At 36.9% G+C, this 25,165-nt stretch overlaps 1 protein-coding gene and 1 long non-coding RNA gene across 2 annotated transcripts in view; both read right to left on the bottom strand.

The window, feature by feature from the left end:
• Positions 1 to 10,396, bottom strand: part of LOC127000999 (uncharacterized) — a 127,505-nt gene extending 117,109 nt beyond the window's left edge. Inside the window, exons 1-2 of the mRNA XM_050865173.1 lie at positions 10,383 to 10,396; positions 7,493 to 7,593 (exon numbers count right to left, since the gene is read on the bottom strand). Of these exons, the coding sequence (XP_050721130.1) occupies positions 7,493 to 7,593; positions 10,383 to 10,396 (115 nt within the window). The remainder of the gene's footprint in view (positions 1 to 7,492; positions 7,594 to 10,382) is intronic.
• Positions 10,397 to 13,258: 2,862 nt separating this feature from the next.
• The window catches only part of LOC127000833 (uncharacterized), a 106,102-nt gene continuing 94,195 nt past the window's right edge, over positions 13,259 to 25,165 (bottom strand). Inside the window, exon 3 of the long non-coding RNA XR_007754543.1 lies at positions 13,259 to 14,720. This is a non-coding gene — a long non-coding RNA (uncharacterized LOC127000833). The remainder of the gene's footprint in view (positions 14,721 to 25,165) is intronic.

Here is a 25,165-nt window from a genome sequence, read left to right as displayed (position 1 = left end):
AAGAGGAAAGAGAAGGAAAAGAAAACAACGATATGCAAACGAAAGACGAAGAAGAAGGAGGAGGAGGAGGAGGAGGAGGAGAAGGGGAACTAATCTAAACAAAAGGAAGACATAACAAAGAAAAAGAAGAGGGAAGGAGAAGGGGAATAAAGATGGACGGAACGGAGGGAAAGAGAAATAACAAAATGATTCACAGAGGGAGAGACTTGCAATATAAGAGTTGGCATTAACCGTTTAAATTTGCATTCTCTGAAAAGGTGAAGGGTGCGAGGAGACTTGATTGAAGTGTATAAATGGATGAAGGGCTTTAATAATAGTGATATCCAAATGGTTCTGAACCTAGGGAACCCGGGAAGGACACGTAGGAGTGGGATTACGTTAGATAAATTCAGATTCAACAAGGACACAGGCGAGAAATGGTTTTAACAGAGTCTTGGGTGAGTGGGAAAGGCCTGGCAGTCATGGGGTGAGTGCCAATACGATAGATACACACAAGAATAGGTTAGATAAATGCATGGATAGGGAGGATAGGAAAGGTTTGATAGGTTAATAGATATTGAGGTTAGGATAGGTTACATAATAAGGAGAGTATGGAAGGAAGGAAGAGAGAAGAAGAGCAAGAAATAATGAGGTTGAGAAAAATGAATAAGGGATTAGGAGGATATTGAAGAAAAAGGCAAGGCAGACGAAAGAAGAAATAGGAAATGAAGGAAAAAAAGCGAATATAGGAAAGTTTAAATAAATTCATGGATAGGTAGGATAGATAGTGATAAGTTATGATAAAATGTGGAAGGAAGAAAGACACAATGAAAGAAAGAAAAGAAAGAAAAAGGAAAGGAAGAAAGAAAGAAAGGGACTTTGAATGAACAGAAGAAAAAAAAGGTATCTGAGAAGGAGGAAATATGACGATAAAAGATAACAGAATATGGAAGGAAGACAAAATAATGGAATAAATAAAAAAAAGGAAAGAAAAGAAAGGGAAAAATATTGGAAAGGTATTAGATTGAACGGGAAGAAAAGGATAAATGAGAAAGAGGGAAATTGCGATAGATGATGATGGAAGGAAGAATGGAAGAAGGAAAGAAAAGGAGACAAAAAAAGGAAGGCAGGGACTGATTGAATAAAAGAGAAGAAACAAATGAGAAGGAAGAAAAATGGTGATAGGAAATAATAGAAAGTGGAATAAGAAATAAAAGAAAAAAAGAAATAAAAAAGAAGGCAAGAAAGGAAGGAACCAAATTGAAAGTGGAAGAAAAAAAAAGCAACTGAGAAAGGGAGAGAAAGGTGAAAGTTGAGGGAGAGGGAGAGAGAGAGAGAGGAGAGAGAAACAAAGGAGGGGAAAGTTGATTGAATGGGCGGAGAGAAAATGAAAGGGAGGGAGAGAGAAAAAGGGAATAGGAGAAAAGTTGAATGAATGGGAGTTGGAAGAAGATGGAGAAGAAGAAGAAGGGAGAAACAAAATGATCTGAAAAGAGGAGAAAGAAAGAGAAGAAGGGAAGAGGGGAAGGAGAAGGATGCGAAGAGAAAAACATGAACAGAGGCAAAAGTTGAATGAATGGGAGCCAGAAGAAAATGGACAAGAAGAAGAAGAAGAGAAACAAAATTATCTGAAAAGAGGAAAGAGAAAGAAGAGAAGAGAGGAAGGATGGTAAGGAAGAAACAGGAACAGAGGCAAAAGATGAAAGAGTAAGAGCAGATGAAGAAGAAGAAATGAGGAACAAAATTACCTGGAAAAGAGAAGAAAGAAAGGGAAGAAGAGAAGGAGAAGAAAGGCAAAAGAAAAAAATAGGAACAGAAGCAAAAATTGAAGGAATGAGAATAAGAAGAAAATGGAGAATTGAGAAGCAAAAATGACACGAAAAGAAAAGAAAGAAAGAAAGGAAAAAGGGAAGATGAAGGAAAATAAAAGAAAAAAGAAATGAGAGGAGAAAGAATGAATGAAGGACAGAAATTGGAAAAAGAAAAAAAAAGGAAAAAACACAGAATACATTGAACGAAGAGGAAAAAGAAGGAAAATAGAGAAAGAAACGGAGGAAGGGAGGTGAAGAGCGACAGCTAATTATGCAAAAGGGAATGACGAAGAGAAAATAGCGAAGAGAAAGACAAGTCGGAAGAAAGTCAGATAATAAGGAGAGTAAGAAGAGAAGAGAAAAAGAGAGAAAGAGAACGAGAAATGAGGTGGGGAAAGAAGGAATAAAGGAAAAGGAAGATAATGAAAAAAAGCAAAAAAAGACGAAGGTAGAAACAGGGAATGAAGGAAGAAAGAATAAATAAGGAAGAACAAAAAAGAGGAAGGAAGGAAAGAAAGGGAAAAAAAAGTATAGGAATTGATAAAGAAATAAAAATAAAAGACGAATATGGAAAAAAAATATCGAACTAAAGGAGAGAGAGAGAGAGAGAGAGAGAGAGAAAAGAATGCTCCACGACCGGAGGGAGAAAAAAAAATAAACCGTGGAAAACAATACGAAAGAAGGGGAAAAAATATAAAGGGAAACAAACAAACAAACAAAAGATAAACAAAAAGAAAAAAAACAATTCGTACCAAACCGTCAAGAGTAACCGAGAACACACACACACACACACACACACACACACACACACACCGTTTATTGAGTTGCGGGCAGATGTAAAGGTGTGCGTGTGTGTGTGTGTGAGAGAGAGAGAGAGAGAGAGAGAGAGAGAGAGTAAAGGCTCAACTTGGAACGGAAACGATGGGAGGAGGTTTTGGGATGTGTGTGTGTTCGTTTGTGTGTGTGTGTGTGTGTGTGTGTGTGTGTGTGTGTACGGGAAATGGGGGGGGAGGGGACAGTTGTGTGGGTTTTTTATAAAGGGGAACTATGTGTGTGTGTGTGTGTGTGTGTGTGTGTGTGTGTGTGTGTGTGTGTGTGTGTGTGTGTGTGTGTGTGTGTGTGTGTGTGTGTACGATAATCGAAGACAAACTAAAACTATTCCTCTTTACTATTAGTTTTGAATCCTATTTTTTTGGCGTCTTTTTTATTATTTTCAACTTCATCTCTATTAATGTGTATTGTTGTTTCGTGTTTAACTCATCGATGTTCTCTAAATACTTATGTTATGGTTCCGCGGATGCCTGGCCATTAAGTTTTATTATTTATTTTGATTTGTACACAGTTGATTTTATTTATATTTGCTTTTCTTTCTTTATTTCTCTATTGGATTGTTTTCCCTTTTCACTGCTTTCCTTCCTTTTACTCTACTTTTTCATCTTCCTTTCCTTCCTTTTTTTTCTGTCTATTTCACTTGCAGGTTTTCAGTTCGTTTTCTTTCATTTCTTTTCTTTCTTTTGCTTTTTCTTCTTTCATGAGCTCCCTTTCCTTATTTTTTTTTTCTTTAGCTCGATATTCTTTTTTTTCATATTCGTCTTTTAGTTTTATTTATATACCAATTCCTATATTTTTTCTTTCACTTCCAGGTTTTTCATCATTGTTTTCTTCATCTCCTTCCATTTGTTTTCCTTTTCTGGTATTTTCTTTTCCATTTCTTTTCTTCTTTTATTGTCATCCTTTTCTTTCGTTTCTTTTCCTGTTCTTTTCTTTTATTATCATCCTTTTCTTTCGTTTCTTTTCCAGTTCTTTTCTTCTTTTATTCTCATCCTTTTCTTTCTTTTCTTTTCCAGTTCTTTTCTTCTTTTATTATCATCCTTTTCTTTCTTTTCTTTTCCAGTTTTTTCTTCTTTTATTCTCATCCTTTTCTTTCTTTTCTTTTCCAGCTCTTTTCTTCTTTTATTATCATCCTTTTCTTTCGTTTCTTTTCCAGTTCTTTTCTTCTTTTATTCTCATCCTTTTCTTTCTTTTCTTTTCCATTTCTTTTCTTCTTTTATTATCATCCTTTTCTTTCTTTTCTTTTCCTGTTTTTTCTTCTTTTATTATCATCCTTTTCTTTCTTTTCTTTTCCAGTTCTTTTCTTCTTTTATTGTCATCCTTTTCTTTCTTTTCTTTTCCTGTTCTTTTCTTCTTTTATTATCATCCTTTTCTTTCTTTTCTTTTCCAGTTCTTTTCTTCTTTTATTCTCATCCTTTTCTTTCTTTTCTTTTCCAGTTCTTTTCTTCTTTTATTCTCATCCTTTTCTTTCTTTTCTTTTCCAGTTTTTTCTTCTTTTATTCTCATCCTTTTCTTTCTTTTCTTTTCCATTTGTTTCCCTCCCAGCTTTTTATCCATATTATTATTTTTTCCTTTCCTTTCATTTGATTTCCTTTCCTTTCCCAGTTCTTTCCTTCCCTGGTCTTTTCCTTCCTTCTTTCTTATGTCCTTTTTCTTTCCTTTTTCATGTCTCTTTTCTTTTGCAGTTTTTTCCTTTCCTACTCTTTTCCTTACTTCTTTCTTATGTCCTTTTTCTTTTCCTTTTTCATGTCTTTTCTTTTCTACATTTTCAATTTTGTCAACTCTTAAATACTAAAAAGGACACTTCACCCGAAATTGACCTCTCTTTTGGCTACTCTTTACTTTTTTCTTTTGTGGGAGCGGCGAGTAGCGTTTTTTTTTTTTTTTTTTTTACTCTTTTTGTTGCCCTTGAGCCGTATCCTTCGATGTAAAAAAAATATATATCATTGTTACCATCCATATCACCAATGTCTCTGTTTATCTTTTCTTCCTCTATTCTTCTTATCCTTTTCATCCTCTTCCTCTTCCTCCTCCTCCTCCTCTTGTTTCATGTTGTCCCTCTTCCCTTTCCTCTTCGATATGCTTCTTCTGACCCCTCACAAGACTCTGCTTACTTCTCTTCCTCATCCTCTTACTCCTTCTCCGTCACTTCTTCCTCCTCCTCCTCCTCCTCCTCCTCTTCCTCCTCTTCCTCCTCCCTCTTCATGTCCGTATCTCCAATTCATTCACTGTATCTCGATTGCTTACCTCCCACTTATCTTCCTCCTCCTCCTCTTCCTCCTCCTCCTCCTCCTCCTCCTCCTCCTCCTCCTTCTCCTCTTCCTGAATCCCCAAGCATTAAGTTTGACGTAACTTCCTTAACTTCTCCTTCTTGAAGCATATCGTTCTCTCTTCCTCCTCCTCCTCCTCCTCCTCCTCCTCCTCCTCCTCCTCCTCCTCCTCCTCCTCCTCCTCCTCCTCCTCCTCCTCCCCCTCTTTCGTTGAGTCTCAGTCTTGTCGTCTTCCTTTAACTCTTTTTCTTTTTTATCTTCTTTTTTTTCCTCCTCCATTTCGCCAGATCCTCCTCATTCCATTTTCTCTCCGCCTCTTCCTCCTCCTCTTCTTCTTCTTGCTCCTCCTCCTAATTATGTTTTTCTTTTCCTCTTCATTACCGTTTTTCTTTCAGCCCCAACACACACACACACACACACACACACACACACACACACACACACACATACTCACACACACATTTCCCAAGTTAAATTCGGATTATGCTCTCTCTCTCTCTCTCTCTCTCTCTCTCTCTCTCTCTCTCTCTCTTTAATATTACGTAGATATGCTAATCAACCTATATCATTTCTTCATCAGTATCCTATAAGTTCCCCGCTACTAAATTTTCATTGGATTTCGATAATAAAGTTGTTAAGAAAGAAATAGAAGAAGAGGTAAAAGAAGAGAAATATGATGATGTTGATGGTAAGGATGATGATGAGGGTGAAGAAAAGATAAAGAAGAGAAATTTGAGGCAGATTGTGTTTGTGAAAAAAAGAGAGAAAACGAAGGAGATTATGAAAGCTGATAGCGTTGATGATGAGCAAAAGAAAAGAAGAAGAAGAAGAAGAAGAAGAGAAAAAGAAGAAAAGGAAAAGAAGAACAAGAATAAAAGAAGGAAAAGTATAGCATCAACAAGAACAAGAAGAATGAGAGATGAAGATGAAGAAGAAGAAGAACAAGAGGAAGGGAAATGAGAAAAGAATAAAGTAAAAAGTAAAATTAAGGTGAAGATGACCCTGATTAAAATGAATAAAAGAAGAGAGAGAAGAAGAAACGAAAAGGAAAAAGAGAAAGAGGAAAAAGGAAACTAAAAAGAAACAAGAAGATAAGAAAAAGAAGAACAGGAAGAAGAAAAAGAAGAAAAAGAAAAAGGAGAAGAAGAAAAAAAAGAAGAAAAAAAATGGATAAAGAAAAAAAAAGAAACAAAGAAGAAACAAGAAGTAGAAGAAGAAGAAAAAGAAAGGAGAAGAAGAGAAAGAAGAAGAGCAAGAAGTAGAAGAAAGAAAAATAAGAGGAAGAGAAAGAAGAAAAAAAGTAGAAACAGAAAAATACGAAAATGAAAAGAAAAGCAGGAGGAGAAGGACGAAAAGAAGAAGAAGAAGAAGAAGAAGAAGAAGAAGAAGAAGAAGAAGAAGAAGAAAGAAGAGTTCGTGTCAAGGGGAGAAAGAACGAAAGAAAGATTTTAAACTCGCTAACTTTTTTTTCTTTCTGTATCTGTTTTACTTTTATGTCCTGCATTTATTCTTGTCTTTCTCTTCTTATCTGATTCTGTAATTGTTGTTTATTTTCCTTTTATCTATTATCATTTTCTGCACTTCTATTTTTTTTTAGCGTTTATACTTTCCTTCTTTTATTACTTGTTGCTTTTCTTTCTCTACTTTCTTTTTCTCCTTTTCCTAAAACTTACGCTGCGTCTTTATTAATTCACCTCTAACTATTTTTTGGATTTATTTGTGTATTTTATTTATGCAGCCTTTCTGCAAATTGCCTTTTCCTTTTCTTTTGTAAGTGTTTTGTGTTCCCTCTTTATCTCCCTTTGTTCTCTTCCTGGAACGTATTTTGCAGCTCTATTAATTTTGCGCTTACCTTTTATGTCATTTATTTTATCAAGTTAACTTTTGCTTCCTCTTTGTGGATTATTTTTCTCTTTTCTCTTTTTTTCCTTCACCCTTCCTCTCTGAAGCATACTTTTTCTTTTATTTTGTACCTGTTCCGTATTTTCTTTTCCTCCTCCTTCTCTCCTGAGTTATTATTTTTTCACTGTTTTTATTTTGCCCCTTTTCTTTCTTTCCTTTCTTTTTCCCCTGTTATTATTTTGTCCCTTTCTTTTCCTTCCTTTCTTTTTTTGTTACTAGTATGTACCCTTCTATTTTTTTCTTTCCTATTTTGTTCGTTCGTGATCCTCCTCCTCCTCCTCCTCCTCCTCCTCCTCCTCCTCCTCCTCCTCCTCCTCCTCCTTCTCCTCCTCCTCATTATCCTCTTCCTTCTCCACATCATCGTCATCATCAAGTATAATGACGGCAAGTGATTGAAGTCAACACCGTGCTCATTATCACTGAAAATGCGACACCCACCATCACTTTCACCATCACCACCATCACCACCAACACCACTACCATCACCATCACCACCAACACAACTACTACTACTACTACTACTTTCATCACTATCATTTTCACTTTCAACTCACTTTCATTTTCACTGTCTGTTTCACCTCTAATGTTCTCTTGCACCTCACTTTCATTTTCACTTTCACCTCACTTTCACTTTCCGTTCACTATCATTTTCATATGCACCTCACTTTCATTTTTACTGTCACCTCACTTTCACCTCACTCTCATTATCATCATCATCATCATCATCACTATCAGACTCATACTCACCAAAATCGAAGGTGGCGTTGGTGAGGGGGACGACGAAGATGAGGAAGATGATGCTGAAGATGAAGGGGAGGAAGGGGGAGGGGAAGAGGGTGGGGGAGGGGTGGGAGGTTACTCTTCTCCCCTCTCGTCTTCCTCCTCCTCCTCCTCCTTCTCTTCTTCCTCCTCCTCCTCTTCCTTCCACTCTCCACCTTTTTTCCTCCGCCATAGGGAGAGAAGGAGGTAAAAAGTGTTCTTGTATTTTTTTTCTTTCCTCTTTTCCTTTTTCTTCCTTTCTTTTTGTTTTGTTCGTTTATTCTTTCTTTCTTTCTTTCTTTCTTTTATCTTTTCGTGTTTATCATCGTCATTTTCGTTATTTCTCTGTCATTCATGTTTGCTCTTTTTTTTATTTCTTTTGTTTTCTTCTTATTTTTTTCTTCTTTCTTTCACTCTTTCACTAATTCACTTCTAACTCATTTTTTCTTTATTTTTTCGTTTATTTTTTTATTGTCCACTTCGTCTTTCTTTGTTTCTCTTTCTTTATATTATTTCTTTTTGTTTTCTTGTTTCTTTCGCTTCTTCACAAAATCACTTTAACTCATCTTTTCTGTATTTTTTTTTATAGTTCACTTCGTTTTATTTTCTTCGTTCCACTTCTCTTGTTTCTCTTTCTTTTTTTTTTTCTTTTTTCTTTATTCCACCATTTCGTCGCCCTGGTTTTTTTTCTCTCTCTCTCTCTCCTCCTCCTTTAGTGTGTTGCCTGTCCCCGTCCGTATTTTTATTCTTTTTTTTTCTTTTTCTCTCGCGCTCACACGGTCCAGCTCATCCCCTGATTTTTCACGGCTATGTGTGTGCGTGTGTGTGTGTGTGTGTGTGTGTGTGTGTGTGTGTGTGTGTGTGTGTGTGTGTGTGTGTGTGTGTTTCTTTTATTTTTCTACTTCTCTTTTATCGCAGTTTTTTTCTCGTTTCCACCTTTTTTTTTAACCTTTTACTTCCTCTCTACCTTTTTTTTCAATGTTTTCTTTGTCACTTATTTTTAGCGTTGCACTTTTTCTTCACTTTTCTCCACTTTTATTTTCGTTTCCACTTTATTTTTACTTCGATGTCGTTTTCTGCTTCTGATCTGATTTTTTTTTCTGCTATTCGTTCACTTTTTTTTGTACCCTGTCACTTAATTCTTCTTTTTTTTCTTCTTTTCGGTCTTTTTTTCTTGTATTTCGTTTCCTATGTCTTTACTTCGATAACCTTTTCTGCTTCCTGTCTTTTTTTTTTGCTATTCTTTCATTTGTTTTTCCTCTCTGTCACTTAACTCTTCCCCTTGTTTGCTTTTGTTTTTTCTTCTTTCACTTTTATCATCTGTTTTATGGTGGCGCTTTGCAGTGGACAATTTTTGCTTCTTTTTGTTATTTTATTTTCTTCTCTTGTATTTATTTTTTCATCAATAACTCATTCATCCTCGATTTCTATTTTAATTTTTCACCAGTCATTGTTATTTTTGTATCTGTAATAATATCAACATTTACCATTATTGTATTCATTCATCCCATTAACTTTATTTCATCCCGTTCCCCTACAATGTGACTATTTCATCCTGTTTCCCTACAATGTCACGGAGACGAGCACTGAAGCCGCGCGTATCTTCAGCGTATGCCCCCAACTTCACCTTTCCTCTGCCTTAACTTCCTTCCCTCCTCGCTATGTTTTCTCTATTTATATTTTGTAGCAACTGTTCCTCAAGGGGCTATTCTCGTTTTCTATCTTATCTTATGCCTCAAACTTATTCCGCATATTTATAAACCCAACTCTTAACATTTTCGTATTCGTTTGTTTATTCAACCTCCGCTTTAATTAGTTTTCCCTTTATTTGGTACCTGTTTCGAATTGTGTTTTTTTGTCTCTCCTTTTTATCATCTTCCTAAAACTTATTGTGCAGTTTGCCAATTCAACTTTCACCATTTTGTTATTTACCTATATATAAAACTTTCTACTTCCTGTTTGCAAATTACTTTCCTTTCTCTTGTAATTTTGTAACTGTTTCGAATTGTCTTTTTCTCTCCTTTTTTTTATTTTCTTCCTAAAACTTATTGTGGATCTTTGTCAAATTCAACTTTCCCATTTTGTCATTTACTTATATATAAAACTTCTGCTTCCTGTTTGCAAATTAGTTTCCTTTTTATTTTAATTTTCTAACTGTTTCTATTTTATCTTTTATCACTTTCTGCACTTGTATTTTTTTTAGCATTTATACTTTCACTTTTTTTGTCCGTTTTCTTTCTCTACTTTCTTTTTTTTTGCTGTTATTATTTTATCCCTTTCAATTCTTTACTTTTTTTCTTTTCCTCTTCTTTTATTCTCTTCCTAAAACTTATTCCGCACCTATGTCAACTTGCGTCTTTCCATTTTTTTTATTATTATTTTCATACATTCAACTCTTCCTCCGTTTTGTAGATTTCTATTTATTTCTACTTCCTGTTTGCAAATTACTTTCCTTTTTCTTTTAATTTTGTAACTGTTTCGAATTGTCTTTTTCTTTCCCTTTTATTCTCTTCCTTAAACTTATTTTGCACCTATGTCAACCTACGTCTTTCCATTTTATTTTTATTATCATCATACATTCAACTCTTTCTCCGTTTTGTAGATTTCTTTTTATTCCGCAGCTGTCTCGTATTCTTTCTTTCTCTACCTTTTCTTCTCTTCCTAAAGCTTATTCTGCATCTTTGATCAACCCAACTTTTGCTCTTTTTGCATTTATGTCTTTACCTTCTGCTGCCGGTTTTGCAAGTTTCTTCTCTTTTCTTTTTATTTTGTAACTGTAAGGTATTTTCTTTTTCTCTCCTTTGTATCCTCTTTCTAAAACTTATTCTACATCTTTACAAACATTTCGGACCATTTATTATTTTTCCATTCATTTATCATTTTTTTACATCTGCTTCCTTCTTGCAATTATTTTTTTTATTCTGCAACTATTGAATATTATCTTTTTCTCTTCTCTTTTATCATCTTCCTAAAACTTATTCTGCATTTTTCTTAACTCAACTCTTACTCTTTATTTTTTGTATTTCTTTATCTTTTTAACTTCTTGCTTTTTACCTATTTTTATGCTCTTTTCGCTTTTCTTATTTCCTTTTTCTTCTCTCCCATTATAACCTTTCATCTTTTCTCCATTTCTCTATCAATTTTCCTTTGCGTCCTATTTTTGAAGATTTCGTTTCTATGGTTTTGTAGCTGTTCCGTATATTCCCTTTTCCTCTTCTTTCCTCTTCTTCCTAAAATTAATCTGCATCTTTGTCAACTCAACTCTAATTATTTTTGTATCTCTTCATCGTTTTAACTTCTTCCTGTTTACCGACTTTTTATTCTCTTTTCTCTTTTCCTTTTTCTCCTCTCACTCTTTAACCTTTCACCTTTTTTTCCATTTCTCTATCAATTTTCCTTTGCGTCCTGTTTTTGAAGATTTCGTTTCTATGATTTTGTAGCTGTTTCGCATATTCTCTTTTCCTCTTCTTTCCTCTTCTTCCTAAAATTAATCTGCATCTTTTTCAACTCAACTCTGATTATATTTTTCCTTATCGTTTTAACTTCTACTTCCTTTATGCTGATTGCTTGTCTTTTTTTCTCTTTTCTCTTTTTTTTATCTTTTTTCTTTTCCCTCTACAATATCTTCACCTTTCACCTTTTTTTATATTTTTACAACAGAGGACACGGCTCAAGGGCAATAAAAAAAGTACAACATAAAGCCCGCTACTCACCGCTCCTATAAAAGATGAAAGTAAAGAGCACCCAAAAGAGAGGTCAATTTACCCATTTATACTTGAATTAGACTTTTGTTTCCTCTTTCACAGTTTACTTCTCTCTTTATTTGGTGGCCATTTCGTATTCGCCTTTTCTCTCCTTTTTCTCCTCTTTTCAAAAACTTATTCTGCGTCTCCGTCAACTCAGCTCTGACCCTTTTTTGTGTTGCTTTATCCTTTTAGCTTTCACCTCCTTTTTACGGATCTATTTTCTGGTTTTTCTTTTTCTCTCTCCCTTTTCTCCTCTTCCTAAAACCTACGCTGCGTCTTTGTGAATTCAAGTCTAACTATTTTTGGATTTATTTGTGTATTTTATTTACGTAGCCTTTCTGCAAATTGCCTTTTATTTTTCTTTTGTGCCTGTTTTGTGCTCCCTCTTTATCTCCCTTTATTCTCTTCCTGGAACGTATTTTGCCTCTCAATTAATTTTACGCTCACCTTTTATGTTATTTATTTTATCAAGTTAACCTTTGCTTCCTCTTTTTGACTATTTTTCTTTTTTCTCTTTTTTTTTCCCCCTCACCCTCCCTTCCCTCTTTATCTCCCTTTCTTCTCCTCCTAGAACGTATTATGCACCTTTATTAATTATATTATTTATTTTATCAATTTAACTTTTGCTTCCTCTTTGTGGATTATTTTTCTCTTTTATCTCTTTTTTTCCCCTCACCCTTCCTTTTTGAGGCATACTTTTTCTCTTCTTTTGTATGTGTTCCGTATTTCTTTTCCTATTCCTTCTCTCTTCTTCCTCAAGCTTATTCTGCATATTAAGAAGCCTAACACTTACCACTGTTTCATTTGATTATACATTAAGTTTCTGTTTCCTTGTTGTAGATTTATTTTCTTTATTTTATAGCTGTTCCGTATATTCTCTTTTCCTCTCCTCTTAAACATATTCTGCATCTTTATAAACCTAACTTGCCATTTTTTGCATTTATTTATATATTTAATTTCTGGTTCCTTTTGTCATGTTGTTTTCTTTTTCTTTTGTAGCTGTTGCGTGTATAATTTCCCTTTCCCTTTTCTCCTCTTCCTAAAATTTAATCTGCATTTTTGCTAACTCATATTTCGCCTTTTTTTTTCAATTACTTCTTCCTGTTTTGCACATCTTTTTTTTTTTTCGGTAAATTTCGATTTCTCATTCCCTCTCCCTTTTCTCCTCTTCCCTTAAACTTATTCTGCATCTTTGCTAACTCATCTTTCGCCTTTTTGTTAATTACTTATATATTTAACTTCTTCCTGTTTTGCACATCTTTTTATTTTTTTGTTTTTATTTTGTAACTTTCGATTTCTCATTCCCTCTCCCTTTTCTCCTCTTCCTAAAACTTATTCTGCATCTTTGCTAACCTATCTTTCGACTTTTTGTTAATTACTTATAAATTTAACTTCTTCCTGTTTTGCACATCTTTTAATTTTTTTTGTTTTTATTTTGTAACTTTCGATTTCTCTTTCCCTCTCCCTTTTCTCCTCTTCCCTTAAACTTATTCTGCATCTCTGCTAACTCATCTTTCACCTTTTTGTTAATTACTTATAAATTTAACTTCTTCCTGTTTTGCACATTTCTTTTTTTCATTCTGTAACTTTCGATTTCTCATTCCCTCTCCCTTTCCTCCTCTTCCTAAAGCTCCTATTCTCCATCTACAATAACATTTTTTTCAACTATTTCCTTTTATCTGTATTTTTTTATTTATTTGCAGATTTCTTTTGATTTGCTAACTTCCGTATTCCCTTTCCCTCTCCCCTTTATCATCTTCCCAAAGCTGCTATTCTGAGTCTACAATAACATCTTTTTCAACTATTTCCTTTTATTTGCGTTTATTTGTATTTTTAATTATTTTGCTTCTTCTTTGCAGATTTTTTTTCATTTTCTAACCACCGTATTTTCTTTCTCCCTTTTATCCTCCTTAAAGCTATTCAGAACTTACAACAACGTCTTTTTAAAATTTTCACCTTTTTTTGCACTTATTTATCTTTTTTTTTATCATTCTGCTTCCTGTTTGCAGATTTCTTTTGATTTTCTAACTTCCGTATTCTCTTTCCCTCTCCCTTTTATCCTCTTCCTAAAGCTTCTATTCTGAAACTTCAAGAACGTATTTTCAGCCTTCACTTCTTTTTCCATTTATTTATCTATTTAATTCTGCTTCTTTTTCTTTTTTACAGTTTTTTCTAACTTCCGTATCATCTTTCCCTCTCCCTTTTATCCTCTTCCTAAAGCTGCTATTCTGAATCTACAACGCATTTTCAACCTTCACTTTATCTACTTAATTCTGCTTTTTTTTTATTACAGATTAGTTTTTATTTCTATTTTCTAACCCATATTCCCTTTCCCTCTCCCTTTTTCATCTTCTTAAAGCTACTCAGAACAACAACTTCGCTATTTTCTCCATTTATTTGTCAACTCAACTTCCGTCTCCTCTTCGTTGTTCCTCTTTTTTATATATTCTCTCTGCGTTTCAATCTATTCTTCCCTCTTTCTCTTCCTCTTTCTTTCTTCCATCTGCTCCTTTGGGTCGTTCCTTCCCCTCCACTTTTACCACAGTTGTTTTTCTTTATTTACTCTCGTTTCTTTGATCTGTATATTTATTTTTCTTTCGGTTTCTGTGTCCCTGTTCGTCCATGTCCTTCCCTCTGTGGGCTAGGTCTCTTATTTCCACCTTATTCACTGTTTGTTTATTCACTTCTATGTAATTCTTCTCTTTTTTGTATTACTTCGTTGTGGTGTTGTGTCTTTCCCCTGTGGGCTTTCTGTTCGTCTGTGTGTTTGTTTCCTGTTCCTCTTTGCCTATTTTTTGTTTCACTTTCTTCTTGTCTATTTTTACTTCACTTTCTTCTCTGTCTGCTTTGTATTTCACTTTTTCCCCGTTTATTTTTCTTGTTTTCTTTCTTTTCTGCTGTTGACAAGTGATAGATTTTGCTGTTTCTCTGTTTGTCTCTTCCCTGTTCTTTCTTTAGTTCTTTTCTCATCGAATTTTTTCACTGGTTTACTTTTCTTATTTCCTTTCTTTTCTGCTGTGGACAAGTGGTAGATTTTGCTGTTTCTCTGTTTGTCTCTTCCCTGTTCTTCTTTTTCCAGCTCATTTTTCTATATCTCACTTTTTCACTGATATTCTTTAGTGTTTTTTTTTCTGTGAATAAATAATAGACTCATATATGTTTGTCTGTTTGTCTGTTTCCTCTTCTTCGTTGTCTACTTTTTTATCTCACTTTTTTTTTCACTTTTTTTTCCTTATTTTCTGCTTCAACAAATAATAAACAGACTCAGAATTATTCATCTCCACGAAGTATAGTAATTGTTTTTCATATCTTTTTCTTTTCAGTTTTCATATTTGTCTTATTTTCTCTTCTTTCTTGGCAGGTAAGCTGATTGGGCAGGTGAGCTGATGACGCCTGATTACTGAGGTCACGTTCTTACACACCTGTGGGAGAGAGAGAAGGCAAAGGTGAGTGTGTGCAGTGAGAGTGAGAGTGAGAATGATAATGAGAATGAGACAAATAAATAAATATAAATAGATAAATGAATAAAGAAAGAAACATGGAAACATGGAAATGCAGGCAACAGAAAGCCTATTGGCTCATTACGAGGTCGCCCGCTTGGGTGATTTAATCTGCTCGATATTGAGGAGCAGATGAAAGCACCTCGTTATTCAGTTTACTCCCGACGCAGCGAAGTGACGGTCGATTCTATATTTGAAGGAGTTGATGGTATTCGCATTTACTACTTCTGAGGGAAGATTGTTCCAGTGGCGGATGACTCGGTTTGAAAAGAAACTCCTTCCAATGTCAGTGTTACATCGACTGGGCTGAATGGGTAAACCGTTATTTCTAGTTCTTGAATTGGTTTGCACTTCAAAGAATTTGGAGTAATTGACGTTACTGAACTTTTTCAGGGACTTGAAGACTTGAATTTATCCCCTCGTAGGCGTCTTTTCTCCAATGTAAAGAGATTAAGTCGCTTGAGTCGTTCCTCGTACGGTTGAGCCCTCCAATAAATTAATGTCCTTTCTGTAATTAGGAGACCAGAACTGTACTGCATACTCGAGGTGCGGTCTTACCATGGAATTATACAAGGATAGCATCACGTCTGGCGTTTTACACTCGAAGTTCCTCGCTATGAACCCGAGCATAGTGTTGGCTTTGTTATATGCTTTTTTACAGTGATTCGCGTGTTTCAGGTCACTGCTGATAGTGACTTCAAGATCCTTTTCCTCCTGCATCGCCTGTAGAGGTCTCCCATTCATGATGTATATGTGGTTACTATTTCTAGACCCAATGTGCATGACTTTGCATTTGTCAACATTAAAGGACATTTGCCATTTTTCCGACCATTCGATAATGTGATTGAGGTCTTTCTGAATGATTTCGCAGTCGGTCTTTGTGAGGGCCTTTCCCCCCACCTTAGTGTCATCAGCAAATTTCGATATTGTGGATTTCAGTCCTGATTCTAGGTCATTGATATATATGATAAAGAGGATGGGTCCCAGCACTGACTCTTGAGGCACTCCACTAGTGACTGGAAGCCAATCGTTGTTTTCTGCCGATGAGCCAATCTCTTATCCACGCGATCAGATTGGCTCCAGTGCCCGCTGAGTGCAGTTTCTTAAGGAGTCGCTCGTGCGGTACCTTGTCGAAGGCTATCTGAAAGTCCAGGTATATAACATCACTGGGGATGGGGGCATCCCAGTTCTTTTATATACCTTGGAAGAAGTCTAATAAATTCGTTAGGCAGGAGCGCTTGTTCGTGAAGCCATGTTCGGTGTCGTAGATTATGTTGTTGTCTTCTAGAAACTTAACAAGTTTGTCTCTAATAATCATTTCGAGTATTTTTCCTGCCACTGATGTCAAACTTATGGGCCTGTAGTTTAATGCAACGCTTTTGTCTCCTTTTCTGAAAGTCGGTGTTACGTTCGCCATCTTCCAGTCTTCCGGGACCTTGTTTAGTTGGACTGACCGGTTGAATATGTTAGTGAGTGGCTGAACTATTTGTTGTTTAAGCTCTTTTAATAACCGCGGTGGCAAACACTTTTTGGTCGCATATTGAGTCAATATCCAGGGGCGTGATCTCACTCGGCGGGTCAGGGCCCTCGGGAATGGTTTCGGTGTCCTCGACTGTGAACACGGATGCGAAGTTACTGTTGAGGATTCTGGCCATCTGTTTACTGTCCTGAGTTACAGATCCGGTCTCGTCTGTCAGGGGACCAACATTGGATTTTACTTTCTTTTTCGATCTGATGTATGTGAAGAATTTTTTGGAGTTGGTTTTGATGTCGCGCGCTATTTGTTTTTCATAGCTGCGTTTACTACGAATAAGGGTGCGACAAGCTCTGAGGCTGTTTTGGTACTGTGTACGGGCTTCAGCCGTGTCGTTCTCTTTCATTAGGTTATAATTCCTTTTTTTTTTAGGTTTACTGCCCTTTTTATTTCTCTGGTCATCCACGGTGGATCTACAGCACCATTTACTCGCCTGGGTCTCGTAGGCACTGTAGCCTTCTCTACCCCCAAAAGCTTATATTTGAAGTCGTTCCACACGTTGTCGATTGTATTGTCGGTGAGGTTAAGTTGGTCGTCCCAGGTCACAGAGGGAAGCAGCTCACGGGCTAGGTTGAAATTTGCTTTTTTGTAATCTGGTATTACTGACGGATTGTCTACGAGTTTGTGACTTATGTTGACATTAAAACGGATTAAGTGGTGATCGCAACCAGTAATTTTCTCACCAACTTCACAGTCGCGAATGAGGTCGGGGTCACTTACATGTACCAGATCCAGCAGATTGTTTTCCCTTGTCGGTTGAGTTACAAGTTGAAAGAAAGGAAGGAAAGAGAGAAGGAAAACAAAGAAAGAAAGAAAGAAGGGGAGAGAGAGAGAGAAGCGGAGTTAATGGAATACAAACAAAACGAGAAATTGCAAAAATAGTTTAGAAGAAAGAGAAAGAGAAACAGAGACAGACAGACAGACAAAGAGGCAGACATGCTCATACTAACAGACTGACATACATACACAGACAGATAGACAAACAGAGGGAAAAAGAAAGAGAAAACACAGAGGTACACATTTTCTTACCAACAAATTTAACGAACATAACACAGATAGAAAGACAGAAACCGACCGACCGACCGACCGCTAGACAAACAGACAGACAGACAAAAAGAGCTAAATACCATACAGTTTAATACAGAGAGAGAGAGCGATGAGTAACTATGTATATCAATTTCTCCAACAATAAAAAAAAAAGACAAATGGTTGTACATAAAGCCGAAATTTCAGGGTATAAATATCCGCCTTTGATCTCTATGATTTTTTTTTTTTTGTGTGTGTGTGTGTGTATGTGATGTCAAATGGAGGCTTTCAGAGGAGGCTTAGTGTGTGTGTACGTGTGTGTGTGTGTGTGTGTGTGTGTGTGTGTGTGTGTGTGTGTGTTAAAAAGTACGTGAACGGATGTCTAGTATACACACACGCACACACACACACACACACACACACACACACACACACACACACACACACACACATGGACAAATAAACCCTTGCACAAAAAGAGAGAGAGAGAGAGAGAGAGAGAGAGAGAGAGAGAGATTTAAATTCATATATACCAATTAACAAAAAAGGGCCTAAAAAGTGTTAATAATCGCCGGTGAGAGGGAGGGAGCATTCACATCCACTTTTAAATCATTGCTATAACTATTTTTTCCATTATCATTATCGCCATTACCATCATCATCATACACAGCCGCTCCCGTTCACCTGTTAATTAGCACCTGTCTGCCCTAATTCACGCACCTGTAGTATTCGTTTTAAATTCTCCTAGTTGTGTTTTTGGTCATTTATAGAACTACCGAATTTTGCTGCACTTACCCTCTATAACAATTACAACAGTCCTCTTCCTCCCTATGTTCTTACCTACGTGTTTACCTACCTGTTATTATCTATCTATATACCATCTATCTCTTACCTTGTTTACCTGGCTACCTGTTTACCTGCCTTACCTATCTGCTTACCTACTTCCCTTTTCTTACCTCCATTTTTACTGATTCTTACCTACCAGCCTCTTCTATTTTTTTACCTACCTGTCTCTTCTTACCTATCTATATACCACCTGTTTCTTACCTTGTTTACCTGGCTACCTGTTTACCTGCCTTACCTATCTGCTAACCTACTTCCCTTTTCTTACCTCCATTTTCACCAGTTCTTACCTAACTGCCTCTTCTTTTTTTTTTACCAAATTAAAGGGAAGAAAAGTGATGGAGAGAAAAAAAAAAAGAATAACGTGCTCGCTTAATTAACTTTTGCATAAGGAAGTTGAGCGAGTTTTTCTTTCGTTGTTGTTGTTTTTGTTGTTGCTGTTGTTTTCTTTAGTACATTTTTTTTTTTTGCTTTATACGCGTGTCAAAAAGTTTCGTTCAGGGAAATTACTGTTGTTGGAGCATTTACTTTTCTCTGTAATCATACTTTCCTTTTTATCTTTTACTTTTTTTCTTTTAAGAGAGGAAATTGTTCACTTTTTTTTTGTGTCTACACGTAATTACACATGTCTTATTTTTTTTGTGTGTGTATATTTGAGTACTTGTGTGTGTGTGTGTGTGTGTGTGTGTGTGTTTGCTTCCTTGTTGGTTTGCTTGTTTACATGTTTTATGAGTGCGTGGAAAAGAGGAGGAGGAGGAGGAGGAGGAGGAGGAGGAGGAGGAGGAAGAAGAAGAAGAAGAAGAAGAAGAAGAAGAAAAAGAAAAAGAAAAAGAAAAAAAGAAGGAAGAAGAGGAGGAGGAGGAAAAGGAGGAGGAGGAAGAGAAAAAGAAGAAAAATAAAAACAAAAATAAAGAGAAGAAGATATGACATAATAATGATACATACCAACATCTTTTCCACGTATACATTATTTTACAATGCATGTAGATATATGTATGCTTAAAAGTATACGTATAGATGCATGTATATATGTATGCTCTTTTAATAGCAGAAGTGATTTGCGGGCTTTTTTTCATTAGCGTTGTTGTTTTTTGCCCTTGAGCTGTTTCCTTTACTGAAAAAATAAAATAAATAAAAAATAAACACTATTCCATACATATCAACACATGCATTAATTAACGACTAACTAACTAGGCATCTTTCAAGGGGGTTATCAAGACACCTCTCCACCCGAAACTGATCTCTCTACCGCCCTCTCTTTTTGTTTGCTTTAATCGTAGCAGTGTTTAGCGGGCCATTTTATCGCTGTCTCTATTTTTTGGCCCTTGCGCTTTCTGCCTTGCTGTTAAAAATCTAATACGAATCCACGTGTACAGGTAAGCAAGGGAGGCAGGTGTTATGGAGGAAGGCAGTTAGGAAGGAAGGCAGGTAGAAAGGAAGGGAGGTAGGGAGGCCGGCAGGTAGGCAGGCAGGTAGGCAGGCAGGTAGGGTCGTAGGCGGGAAGAGGAAAGGTAAACTGTACTCTTGATGTTTGTGGGAAATTTCTGTATGTTTCAGCATGTGGACTTTGAACCTTTAATGGGGGAGAGAGAGGAGGAGGAGAGGACGAGAGGGACAGGTGAGAGAGAGCGCAAAGAGAGAGAGAGAGAGAAGAAAGGTAAAGTGCAGGAGAGAGAGAGAGTGGAGGGAGGGAGGAAGAGTATGTGTGTGTGTGGGGGGGGGAGATGACAGACAGGAGGTGAGGGGAAAAATTGTAAAAAATATACGTTGGGTGGAAAGAAAGGAAAGAGTGGGAGGGAGCGTGGGACAGAGAGAGAGAGGGAGAGAGGGAGTGAGAGAGAGAGAGAGAGAGAGAGAGAGAGAGAGAGAGAGAGAGAGAGTGGAAGATTGACATGGAGAGTAGAAGGGGGGAGAAAATTGCTCAGAATCACATAGCCGAGAGAATGAAAAGGGGGAACAAAGGGAGAGAGAGAGAGAGAGAGAGAGAGAGAGAGAGAGAGAGAGAGAGAGAGAGAGAGAGAGAGAGAGAGAGAGAGAGAGGAAATTACAAAAACACAAAAAATACATAGAAACACACAGAGCACTTGGCCGAGGTTGTAGTTTAGTCTGTCCTTTCAACGTACACGAAGCTTTTTGGGGTCTGTCCGTGTTTGTTCGTTAGATTTTCAGGGTATGTCCTTAAAAAATGCTAATGGAATGTACGTTAAGTGCTTTGTGTCTTCTCCTAAAAATGTGTGAAATTCTTGGGGTCTGTCCCTAGAGATATGTTAATTTCTTTGGGTCTGTTCTTAAAAATACGTTAAATTGGGTTCTGTCCATAAATTCTTGGGGTCTGTCCTTAGAAACACGTTAAATTCTTTTGGTCTGTTCTTAAAAATACGTTAAATTGGGGTCTGTCCTTAAATTCTTGGGGTCTGTCCTTAGAAATACGTTAAATGCTTTGGGTGTATTCTTAAAAATACGTTAAATTGGGGTCTGTCCTTAAAAATACGTTAAATTCTCGAGGTCTGTCCTTAAAAATACGTTAAATTGGGGTCTGTCCTTAAATTCTCGGGGTCTGTCCTTGAATGTATGTTTAAGTTCTTATAGTGTCCTTCCACGGTCCTTAAATTTTTGGGGTCCTTCCTTAAAATATGTCCTTAAGTCTGTCTTTTACCACGTACAGTCGACACAATCACAGCCAAGAGGACAGATATCAGGGACTGGGCGGATAACTAATTGGAGGAGGAGGAGGAGGAGGATAGGAGGATTAGGAGGAGGAGAGGGAGGAGGAGGAGGAGGAGGAGGAGGAGGAGGAGGAGAGAGGTAGTAATGGTAATGGTGATGGTGGTATAATCATGTTAGAAAGAGGAGTTACAAGAGGAGGAGGAGGAGGAGGAAGAAAAGGAGGAGGAGGAGGAGGAGGAGGAGGAGGAAGAAATGAAGAAGAAGAAGAAGAAGAAGAAGAAGAAGAAAAAGAAATAGAAGAAGAAGTAGAAGAAGAAGAAGAAGAAGAAAAATAAAAAGAAGAAAAAAGAAGAAAAAAAGAAAAGAAAAAGAAGAACAGGAAGACGAGGAGGAGGAGAAAGAGTAAAAGGAGACAAGGAGAGGAAAGAAGGAAAGGAGGGTGAGAAGAAAATAAAAGAGTAAAGAGAAGGAGGAGGAGGAGGAGGAGAAAAAGGAAGAGATGAAAGAGAAGGAAGAAGGATGAGAGGGCGGAAAGAAGAGGAGGAAAGCAATGTTAGCGAAAGTCGAGATTCTTAAAGCATCTCTATCGTATTAACACTGTCACAAGAGGATCAGAATCTATCCCATTACACTATACATAATGATGGAGAGGCTTCATAACTTCATAATGTATTGAAGGCATTGTACATTTCACTGGATTAAGGGGAAGGGAAGGACTCATTGAAACACAAGCTCAGAATTAAGGAAATAACACGAATCTAACGGATCACAGTATATCATAAGGGACGGAAAGGGATCATGTTTCATTATATCAAAGGAACATACGGACTCATTGTACTCTATTACTGATTTAAAGGGAAGGTTAGAACACATTTGAAACTATTAAACAGAGGCTCGAGGGAATACATGAACCTCCTTATCGAATTACAATATATTATCAGGGAAGGAAAGGGATCATATTCCACACGATTAAGAGGGAAGGGAAGCTCATTTTTATTTCACTATACTAAAGGGAAGATACTTATAGATCATTGAAACTAATATGCAGAGGATCAAGGGAGTGTATGAACCTCTTGATCGGAGTCCTCTAAACTATAAGGGATGGAAAGGGATCATATTTCACACGATTAAAGGGAAGGGAAACTTATTGTGTTATTTCCCTATACAAAAAGGAAGGTACTAATGGATCATTGAAACCAATATTCAGAGGATCAAGGGAGTATATGACCCTTTTGATCGGATTGCACTAAACTATAAGGGACGGAAAGGGATCATATTTCATACGATTATAGGGAAGGGAAGCTCATTGTATTGTTTAATTGGACTGACAGGAAGGGGAGAACACAATTGCATTCATAAACAGAGGATCAAGGAAATATATGAACCTTTTGATCGGATTCCACTAAACTAAGAGGGACGGAAAGGGATCATATTTCACACGATTAAAAGGGAAAGGAAGCTCATTGTATTATCTCACTGTACTAAAGGGAAGGGGAGAACACAATTGCATTCATAAACAGAGGATCAAGGAAATATATGAACCTTTTGATCGGATTCCACTAAACTATAACGAACGCAAAGGGATCATATTTCACACGATTAAAAGGGAAAGGAAGCTCATTGTATTATCTCACTGTATTAAGGGGAAGGGAAGAACACATTTGAATTCATAAACAGAGGTTCAAGGAAATATATGAACCTTTTGATCGGATTCCACTAAACTATAACGAACGCAAAGGGATCATATTTCTCACGATTAAAGGGAAAGGAAGCTCATTGTATTATCTCACTGTATTAAAGGGAAGGGAAGAACACATTTGAACTCATAAACAGAGGATCAAGGAAATATATGAACCTTTTGATCGGATTCCACTAAACTATAACGAACGCAAAGGGATCATACTTCTCACGATTAAAAGGGAAAGGAAGCTCATTGTATTATCTCACTGTACTTAAGGGAAGGGGAGAACACAATTGCATTCACAAACAGAGGATCAAGGAAATATATGAACCTTTTGATCGGATTCCACTAAACTATAAGGAACGCAAAGGGATCATGTCTCACTCGATTAAAGGGAGGGTAAGGACTCATAGGTCGATGTTAAAAGACACTCTCCCCTCTCACATCAGCTATTTCTAAAGGTCAAAGAGGGGGTCAGTCGGGTTCTAACGAGTGTTTCTTCAGGTTCATGGTACAGAAGAAGGGTCACACTACCACCAGGGTCATAAAACTACTCCTGGAAATGCCCACAACTCCTACGAAAGCCTTGTCAAATATGTTCCTCTAGGTTCATGGTACAGAAGAAGGGTCACACTACCACCAGGGTCAAAAACTACTCCTGGAAATGCCCACAACTCCTACGAAAGCCTTGTCAAATATGTTCCTCTAGGTTCATGGTACAGAAGAAGGGTCACACTACCACCAGGGTCATAAAACTACTCCTGGAAATGCCCAAAACTCCTACGAAAGCCTTGTCAAATATGTTCCTCTAGGTTCATGGTACAGAAGAAGGGTCACACTACCACCAGGGTCATAAAACTACTCCTGGAAATGCCCAAAACTCCCACGAAAGCCTTGTCAAATATGTTCCTCTAGGTTCATGGTACAGAAGAAGGGTCACACTACCACCAGGGTCATAAAACTACTCCTGGAAATGCCCAAAACTCCTACGAAAGCCTTGTCAAATATGTTCCTCTTGGTTCATGGTACAGAAGAAGGGTCACACTACCACCAGGGTCATAAAACTACTCCTGGAAATGCCCAAAACTCCTACGAAAGCCTTGTCAAATATGTGTTCTTGGGGGACGAAATGTCTTGTAATACAACCCATAGTATTATCGCACTCTACTAAAGGGAAGGCAACAGCTCTTAGTAACTCGGAAACACAGGGTTAAGGGAACATTTGAAGTTGTTTACCAGATCACAGTTTTCTATAAGGGACGAGGAGGGTGAGGAAGAATGGGAAAGAGAGAGAGAGAGAGAGAGAGAGAGAGAGAGAGAGAGAAGAGGAAATTACAAAAAAAAAATACATAGACACTGGATTGAAGGGAAGGGATTATAGGGAATATTGGAACTCATTGTATTATCTCACTACACTAAAGGGAAGGTAACAGCTCATTGAATCGCATAAGAACAGGATGAAGAGAATACTGAAACTTATTCCTCTTACTAAACTAAACTCTGAAGGTAAGAGATCATGATATATTACTCGATTGAAATGAAGCGAAGTAGCCTTGCCAGTTGTGTGTGCTTGGGGGATCGAAAGGTTTAAAAGTGACTCATTATATATTTCAGTGGATTAAAAGGAATGAAAGAGTGCATTGAAACTCATAAACATAGAATCAAGGGAATTATTAGTCCATTCATTGTATTACACTAAACTATAAAGGAAGGAAAAGGGAATCATACTTTCACTATTAAAATGAAGGGAAGAACTTTTTATATATTTCATTTGATTAAGAGGAAGATAAAGACTCATTGAAACTAATATACACAGAATTATTGGATTACGCTAACTCATTCATCGCATTTATCCAGTTTAAACCCATTACTACGTGACCTGCCCGGTTCTCTTACCATCAAACCTTTTTAATATCACCCTAATTAAAGCCCTTCATCCATTTATAAGCTTCGATCAAGTCTCCTCGCATCCTTCGCCCTTCTAGAGAATGCAGGTTTAATTGTACAGGCGAAGGGTGGGAGGAGATTTGATCGAAGCTTATAAATGAATGAAGGGCTTTAATAAGGGGGGTATTAATAAGGTTCTGAGGGTAAGAGAACCGGGCAGGACACGTAGTAATGGGTTTAAACTGGATAAACTCAGATTCACCAAAGACGTAGGCAAGAATTGGCTCATCAGCAGAGTGGTGGATGAGTGGAGCAGGCTTGGCAGTCATGTTGTGAGTGCCAATACGAGAGTCACATTAAAAATAAAAAAAAGTTTAGATAAATTCATGGATTGTGATGTTAGGTGGGGTTAGGTTTACAGGAGCTGCCTTGTATAGACCTACCAGCCTCTTGCAGACTCTTCACGTTCTTATATTCTTATGTTCTTGTTACATTAACCTATACAGACAGGAAAGGACCCCATTTTTCACGATTAAGACTGAGGTAAGAACTTTTTAATCTCACAAATACAGGATCAAGGAGTTATTTTAAGGTATTCATCGCATTACACTAACCTATAAATTTAAAAAAAGATTATCACATTTCACACGATTAAAAGGGACGGTAAGAACGCATTAAACCCCATAAACACAGACTCAAGGAAAGGTTTCGAATCCCTTGTTACGTTAC

This window comes from Eriocheir sinensis, chromosome 19, assembly GCF_024679095.1.
Source record: "Eriocheir sinensis breed Jianghai 21 chromosome 19, ASM2467909v1, whole genome shotgun sequence".
NCBI lineage: Eukaryota > Metazoa > Arthropoda > Malacostraca > Decapoda > Varunidae > Eriocheir > Eriocheir sinensis.
Note: the sequence above shows the minus strand (reverse complement) of the source record. Positions and strands in the feature narration are given on the sequence as shown.